The sequence below is a fragment of the Gigantopelta aegis genome, chromosome 5 (assembly GCF_016097555.1).
Source record: "Gigantopelta aegis isolate Gae_Host chromosome 5, Gae_host_genome, whole genome shotgun sequence".
NCBI lineage: Eukaryota > Metazoa > Mollusca > Gastropoda > Neomphalida > Peltospiridae > Gigantopelta > Gigantopelta aegis.
The window spans coordinates 38,195,588-38,204,394 of record NC_054703.1 but is presented as its reverse complement, the minus strand read 5'-3'; the positions used below and the strand labels follow the sequence as shown (position 1 = coordinate 38,204,394).

At 38.6% G+C, this 8,807-nt stretch overlaps 1 protein-coding gene across 1 annotated transcript; it reads left to right on the top strand.

Moving 5' to 3' along the window:
- The first annotated feature begins 5,621 nt into the window (after positions 1–5,621).
- LOC121373744 lies at positions 5,622–8,170 on the top strand. Its single transcript, XM_041500498.1, has 2 exons — positions 5,622–6,177; positions 7,221–8,170. Exons 1-2 carry the CDS (start codon positions 6,140–6,142, stop codon positions 7,537–7,539), a joined length of 357 nt encoding a protein of 118 aa, XP_041356432.1. The 5' UTR covers positions 5,622–6,139; the 3' UTR covers positions 7,540–8,170.
- Positions 8,171–8,807: the final 637 nt, after the last annotated feature.

Genomic DNA, 8,807 nt, shown 5'->3' with positions numbered 1-8,807 from the left:
TATATATATATATATATATATATATGTATATGTATATATATAAAACGCAAAAGAAACGCAGGTTCTCATTAAATTGGATATAAAATATTAAAAAAACAAAACGAAATGAAGATTTAACATTTATTTTGGAGCTACACCAATTCGGCACACATTGGTGTTGGAAATTTTTGATTGAATTCCTTTTTGGCTATTGTTTCATGTCATAAAGTAGGGTGGGGGTCCATGTTAAAAATGTGAAAGAGACGACCTGTAGCATTGTCAAAGTCAGTATCGCGTGTGACCACCCTCGGCATTCAAACAGGCAGTGCAACGTCTCCTCATTGAGTTGACAAGCCGTTGAAAGAATGCCTGAGGGAGTGAGTTCCATTCATGGACCAAATGCTGCCTCCAGCGCCTGCATATTCTGAGGTTGTCCGCGAGCCTGAAGGCGACGTCCGATTTCATCCCAGACGTGTTCGATAGGCGCCATGTCCGGTGATAAGGCTGGCCACGGCAACGTTGGGATGTTGTGCTGAGCCAGCAACGCCTGTGTTGCCCTGACAGTGATGGCATGGTCTTGCTGCAGCAAGCGCACACGTGGGTGAGCGGCAAAGAAGGGAACGACGTGATTGTTGATGACGTCATTTTGGTACACGGCGGCATTAACGCGTTGTCTGAACACATGAAGTTGTGTTCTGTGGTTGAATGAGAACCCACCCCACACCATCACACTACCCCCGCCCCATCGGTCGGCCTGCAGAACGCAGCAGTCGGAGTAACGTTCATGTCGACGTCGCCATACTCGGATTCGGCCATCAGCGTTGGAAACATTGTAACGGCTCTCATCAGTAAACAGAACTTGTGCCACTGGCCACGTCGCCATCTTTGATGTTGTTGCGCCCACTGTTGACGTTGTTGGCGGTGCCGAGGGGTCAATATTGGTCCCACATAAGGACGGCGGTTACGGAGTCCTGCTGCCCTCAGACGGCGTCGGACGGTATCGGCGGACACTGGACCACGTGGACCACGCACCTGGTGAGCGGTGTTAGCTGCTGGCAGCATCCGATTCCTAAGGTGGGTCACCCGGATGTACCGGTCTAGGGCTGCGGTTGTCACCCTCGGGCGGCCGGTGCGTGGTCGATCGTTCACAGATCCAGTGATTTGGTGACGTTGAGAAAGGCGTGCGATTGTCGAAACATGACATCCCAATTGTCTGGCTACAGCAGTACGGGTCTGTCCGGCTTGCAACATCCCGATGGTCATCCCTCGCTGGAGTTGCGTTAGTCGCGGCATTTTTAAAATGTGATTCTGTTGTCTGTCACTACTCAAATTGAATTTATGCGATTAAATCCAGGTGTGTAGGCTTTATAAGCATTTCAATGAGTGTGTTTGCACTGGATTCATGATACGGATGATCCAGCACGTGCAAACAACGTGTTTTGAGAATTCGTGACGTCACACAGGTAATGAAATTGACACGCAGGTGGGACTGCGGTGTGGGTGTGTGCCATGTCCTTTAACACAGTTGAGGTTCAATTCCACCAAAGATACTGCTTTACAAAGTGCAATTCTTTCGCATTTTCAGGACCTGCGTTTCTTTTGCGTTTTAGTATATATATATATGTATATATATATATGTATGTATATATATATATATATATATATATATATATATATATATATATATAGAGAGAGAGAGAGAGAGAGAGAGAGAGAGAGAGAGAGAGAGAGAGAGAGAGAGAGAGAGAGAGAGAGAGAAACAGAGGGACGGAGAGACAGAGCGAGATGGGCTACCAATTGTAGGAATGAGTTTCAAGAGTCATGCGGGAAACAGTTTGGCGCAGGGAAGTAAGTATATCATATTTCAGTGATGACGTTTTCAAAGGTTTATTGTATATCGTTTGTATCATATTTCTGTGTTGTTTTTCTGTCGTGTCATATGGGATTAACACGACCTTGAATCATCCACATGACCTAATATTGAAGGAACGAAGGAAATGATTTATTTAACGACGCACTCAACACATTTAATTTACGGTTATAAAGCGTCAGACATATGGTTAAGGACCACACAGATATTGAGAGAGGAATCCCGCTGTCGTTACTTCATGGGCTACTCCTTTCGATTAGCAGCAAGGGATCTTTTATATGCACCATTCCACAGACAGGATATTACATGCCACGGCCTTTGTTACACCAGTTGTGGAGCACTGGCTGGAACGAGAAATAGCCCAATGGGCCCACCGACTGGAATCGATCCTAGATCGATCGCGCATCAGGCTAGCGCTGTACCACTGAGCTACGTTCCGCCCTGACTTAATATTGAATAGTGTTCGTTCAGCACACACATTTATTATACTTGAGGTGTTACGAGTAATTGCCTTATAAATAATTTGTTTGTGATCTTTACAGTACTATCCTAATCCGAACGACAGAACCGTTACCCGTTAAGTCTGTTTTGTTAAACGACACCACTAGAACACATTGATTAACTAATCATCGGCTATTGGATGGCAGACATTTGATAATTCTGACTCGTAGTTATCAGAGGAAACCCGCTACATTCTTCCTAATGCAGCAAGGGATCTTTTATATGCACTTTCCCACATACAGGGAAGCACATACTACAGCCTTTGACCAGTTGTGGTGCACTGGCTGGAACGGGGTAAAAACCACTCAGCTGAATAGATCCACCGAGGTGGTTCGATCCTGCGACGCAAGCACCTCAAGCGGGCACTCAGTTCAACCGACTGAGCTAAATCCCGCCCTTTTCCCGGGATCAAGACTGTATCTCTGCACAATGCAGAGTCGAAAGGGCGTTCATTCCACGAATCTCTGTCTAGTGGAATGTTTAAAGGAAGGAAACGTTTGCTTTGTTTAACGACACCACTAGACCATATTGATTAATTAATCATCGGCTATTGAATGTGTTTGCTCGTCTGTGATATCTTAAGGTTCAATCACGCTGTCCTGGGCACACGCCTCAACTATCTGGGCTGTCTGTCCAGGACAGTGGGTTAGTTGTTAGTTGGTTAGTGGTTAGTAAGAGAGAAGAGGGAGTAGCGGCCTTGCACCTATTAAGCCCCAAGAACTCGCTCTGAGCTGGAGCCGGTACCGGGATGTGAACCCTGTACCTACCACACTGAAATATGTTCAACCACTTGGAATCTCACACTTGATGAGCCTCATTTAATTCAGACGATAGTGCGAAGGAAGGAAGTAAATATGTTTTGTTTAACGACGCACTCAACACATTTTATTTTCGTTTATATGGCGTCGGACATATGGTTGAGAACCACATAGATATTGAGCGAGGAAACCCGCTGTCGCCACTTCATGGGCTACTCTTGTCGATTAGCAGCAAGGGATCTTTTATATGCACCATCCCACATACATGATAACACATACCACGGACTTTGATATACCAGTCGTGGTGCACTGGCTGGAACGAGAAATAGACCAATGGGTCCACCGACGGTGATCGATCCCAAACCGATCGCGTTTCATGGGAGCGCTTTACCACTGGGCTACTTATCACCTAACGACAGTGCGAGTGTGTTGATTGTTGCAACTTTGGGCTTGGGTAATTAACACTCACAGGGTAACGGGGAATAATATAATTACCCTACTTACGTCGATCATGTAGCAATGTCCAGGTAACGGATGAGTGCCTCGAATTAATTTTTATATTTCGAAATATCAAACTTATGGACCTTTAATCGACAAATATGTTCATACAATGAACAAATCAACGTTTAAGACAAATAAATAATATTTCCTGGTAATATTAAGAAACATGATTGTGATGGAAGTTCAGGGGTTTTTGTTTAACGATACCACTAGAGCACGTTGATTTATTAGTACTCTGCTACTAGATGTCAAACATTTGGTAATTCTGACATATAGTCATAGAGAGGAAACCCGCTACATTTGTTTATCAGTAGCAGGTGATCTTTTATATGCACCATCCCACAGGCAGAATAGCACACTTTAGTATACCAGTCGGTGCAATGGCTGGAAAGTAAAACGTTTTTTTTTGTTTTGTTTAACGACACCACTAGAGCACATTGATTTATTAATCATCGGCTATTGGATATCAGTCCTATGGTCATTTTGAGACAGTGTTAGAGAGGAAACCCGCTACATTTTCCCATTAGTAGCAATGGATATTTTTTATGCATCATCCCGCAGACATGATAGCACATACCACGGCCTTTCATATACCAGTCGTGATGCTCAGGCGAGCACTTTGCCATTGGATGTTTGTTACGTCAAGCTCCCAGGATTGCAATATTTGTATCTGTGGGGTTTTTTTTTTTTATGACACCACTAGAGCACATTGATTAATTAGTAATCGGCTATTGGATGTCAAACATTTCATAATTTCTGACCCGCAGTCATCAAGGAAAGTCGCTACATTTTACTTCATGCAGCAAGGGATTTCTTTATATGCACTTTCCCACAGCTATGAAACCACATACCACGGTCAAGGTGCACTGGTTGGAACGAGAAAAACCCCCGAATCAGTTAAATGGATTCATAAAGGTACTTCAAGCACTACAGATACTTTTAAACTTCAATTAAAAAAAGAAAGAAAACAAAAACAATACAAAACAAATATTGTGTTTCTTTCTTTCTTTTGTTTATGTTATTAATATTATTAATATTATTATTATTATGTTTTTAACTTATTATTATTATTATTATTGTTAGTATTATTATTATTATTATTATTATCATTACTATTATTTATTTTTGCGGGGGAAGTGTATTTTATTTTAGTTTGTTTTTTAATTCCGCATGATCATCAGTTTTCTATAAGAAATAAAACTGGTGACATTATCTATTTATAGATTTAAAAATAAAATAATAATAATAATTATTATAATATTATAATAATATAATATAATATAATATCATATAATATCATATCATATCATATCATATCATATCATATCATATCATATCATATCATATCATATCATATATCATATCATATCATATCATATCTTACATTTTCAGTGCAATCAAAGTATGTGATATTTTTCAGATCACATACTTAAAGAATTTGAAAACTTTGCAAATTAGATGTAAATTAGTGGAGGTCTCGGCACTAGGTTTATTGACATTTAAGCAAACACTTGGGTGACACTCCATGACTGACGTATGCATTCATAGTCATCAAATAAAAACATTTCAATGGCAATTTGACACTGAAAGCTGTCCAGCGTTCAGAAAACAAAAAACGTTAGGCATAACTTTATTTTGATGAAGGACATCCAAAATGACGTCATTCGAGTTTGACATCATTTCCATTCAAAAATACACCGCACCACATATTCTTACGTCATTTGAATATCTAGTAATGGCGGACTGGAATTAAACTTGCGTGTACAGTTTACAAAAACACGCTGTACTAAGCTTGAGCTTATATGATATTCCCGATCCACAATAACCACTAACTGGATTAAAAACTTTAATAGACCGCAGAAGTCACGTGTACCAAGATTGATAAATCCGAATTATCCAATCATGGTACTAAACAATTGCCATGTGTACAGGTTATCACATGCAATTAAATACAATTATTAGATATAGACTGTGTGATATTTAATATCACATTATTCAATGCAATAAACTAATTGCCCGATTAATAAATTGACTAAATAGCTAAAACATTGAGCACACACGTTCTTGACAAAATTACATAACAAGTAGCAAGTGTTTAAATGTTTTTATATAAAATATATATGTTTAAATACATAAAGTTTTCCCACAGAATTCTGGCGTTTAAGTTATTAACTAATAGTCACCAAACGAAAATCAGTCCATCACGAAAAGTTCAATGCACGACTGCCAAGGGCTGCTAAACAAGATGACCGGTCGCCGCTCCTTCATGCTTTGTTGACGTGGTAACTTCTGACGGTGCTGGACAGGAGATACTCTAACTTCGAGTTCTGAAGATTGTGCGTTGATTCCCAGTTTATATAGGCATCTGAAGACGTGTGCAACAGAATGCACTCCACAAGAACATCGTGCAGAACTCATAACTTACGATGTAAATTAATTCGCCGACCAATCAAATCATTCCAAAAACGAAAAGCCACCAGACAGGTGCTCCACAGATCACGGTCTGGCTATACGAACAGACAAAAACAAAATGTCAGCCACCTTGCCGAACACATGTTTGCTCTCCAGGTAAGTCATTATTTTATTATTTCAGCACGCCGTCGTTGTTTAAACACATGATAGGACATAATGAGATATGTCCGCCACAGTTATATTTTATTTTCTCCAGCCAGCGAAACACATAATCTTCCATATTTTTACTTGAATTTTCACCCGACGATAAAAACGTCCATATTACATAACCCAAAGCCAGATTTAACTTAAAACCAGATTATCATAACATCTCCCCCCAATTTTTCAAAAATATTGTTTTAATAAAACAATATTTTTTTTATTCATTATACACACTTGGGAACACATTCATATGGTCAATATTATAAATACCATATCATAAAATAACTATATACACATTCCTACAGTAATTCTTATCTATATACAAAACCTTACACACTATAGGAATTGCATAACACTAATCTTCTTAATGCTTATATTTTCCACTAACCTAACAATTATCTCAATTATTTATTCCATTCTAGATAAAGCATCTGCTACCACATTTTCCTTTCCCTTTATATGGCATATCTGAAGATCGTATTCCTGTAACTGCAAAGACCACCTTAACAATCTTTGATTTTTATTTTTCATTTTATGTAAAAACACAAGGGGATTATGATCAGTCCAAACGATAATTGATTCAATTGGGTTACACACGTAAACCTCAAAATGATCCAAGGCCAACAACAGTGATAATGTTTCCTTTTCAACAGTTGAATATTTATTTTGATGACTATTGAACTTTCTAGAAAAGTAAGCGACAGGATGAAATACTCCTTGTTCATTGCATTGTGACAAAACTGCACCAGCTCCAATATCGCTAGCATCTACAGTCAATTGAAAAGGTTTCCTAAAATCGGGTGCCATAAGCACAGGTTTACTTTTCAATATGTTTTTCACACTATTGAACGCATCTTGACATTCTTTGGTCCAAATGTATTTAACATTTTGTTTGAGTAAATTTGTTAAAGGGAAAGTAATTATACTGAAATTTTTACAAAATTTCCTATAATACCCAGCCATTCCTAAAAATCTCATTAACTGTTTTCTTGTTTTAGGTACGCCGAATGCATCAATGCTTTCAACTTTGGCCTCAAGTGGCCTTACTTGCCCTTGACCAACCACATGTCCAAGAAAAACAACAGTAGCTTTAGCAAAATCACTTTTACCCAAGTTCACAGTCAACCGGGCTTTAGAAAGTCTACCAAACAGTTCCTTGATTTGACTAATATGCTGATTCCAACTATGACTATAAACAACAATATCATCAACATAAGCCTGACATTGTTCTACTCCAGAAATGACCTGATTAATCATTCTTTGGAATGTAGCCTGAGAATTTTTCATTCCAAATGGACAAACCAGATATTCGAATAACCCATCAGCGGTTACAAACGCAGAGATTTCTCTGGCCCGTTTAGTTAATGGTATTTGCCAGTAACCTTTCAAAAGGTCAAACTTGCTAATATACTTAGCAGTTCCTAATTTATCAATGCAGTCATCAATTCGTGGGATAGGAAACGAATCTGATTTGGTCACAGCATTAACTTTGCGAAAATCTGTACAGAACCGTACACTACCATCAGGTTTAGGAACAAGTAAACAAGGAGAACTCCAGTTACTAAAACTAGGTTGAATAATGCCGTTCTCAAGCATATAATCTATTTCTTTTCGGATAAGTTCCTGTTTTTGTGGATTAACTCGATAAGCATGTTGCTTAATTGACTTGGAATCACCAACATCAACATCATGTTTAATAACATTTGTTCGACTGGGAACATCTGGGAAAATTTGGCTAAATTCAGAAATGATTTGTTGAACATCACTTTGTTGTTTTTCACTTAAATGGCTGATTTTTAAATGAAGATTAAACAATATCCTCGAATTTACCAATTTCGGCTCAACTGGATTAAAATTATCATCTTTCATCTTAACATCAGAATCTATCCCTGAAAGAATTATTGTATTAGCCAAGACGTTTTCCCGATTATAATATTTTTTAAGCATATTAACATGGCAAAGCTGAGTTTTCTTTTTACGATCAGGAGTACGGATGACATAATCAACCGCACTGATTTTTTTTTCAACAATATACGGTCCTTGAAATTTTGCACTTAATGGTTGATTAACCAAAGGAAACAAAAACTAACACTTCTTCCCCGGCATCGAAAGATCTATCTCTAGCTCTTTTATCAAACCATGTTTTCATTTTATCTTGACTATCGGATAACACATTTCGGGATATTTCTCTAACTGTTTGCAATTTTTCCCGCAAATCAATCGCATATTTCAACACACTAGTTTCACTTTTTACCTCCGAGTTTGTCCAAAACTCGTGTAACATTTGTAATGGACCACGAACTGAATGTCCATATAACATTTCAAAAGGAGTGAATCCCATGGATTCGTGATAAGTATCTCTAATCGCAAACATCAGCAAATGAATACCTTCATCCCAGTCTTTACCCTTTTCCAGGCAAAACTTTCGAATCATGGATTTCAAAGTTCCATGAAATCGTTCCAACGCACCTTGGGTTTCAGGATGATAAGCAGAAGAAAAATGATGTTTAATGGCCAATTCATCCATCACTTGCTGAAACAATTTCGAAGTGAAATTGCTACCTTGATCAGTTTGAATGAATTTC

What these genes read in the sequence shown, in the direction of transcription:
- LOC121373744 (XM_041500498.1), top strand. Translation starts at nt 6,140, where the DNA reads ATGTCAGCCACCTTGCCGAACACATGTTTGCTCTCCAG. An exon ending in AACACATGTTTGCTCTCCAG is followed by an intron (nt 6,178 to 7,220) that starts GTAAGTCATTAT and finishes TTCTTGTTTTAG; the next exon opens with GTACGCCGAATGCATCAATG.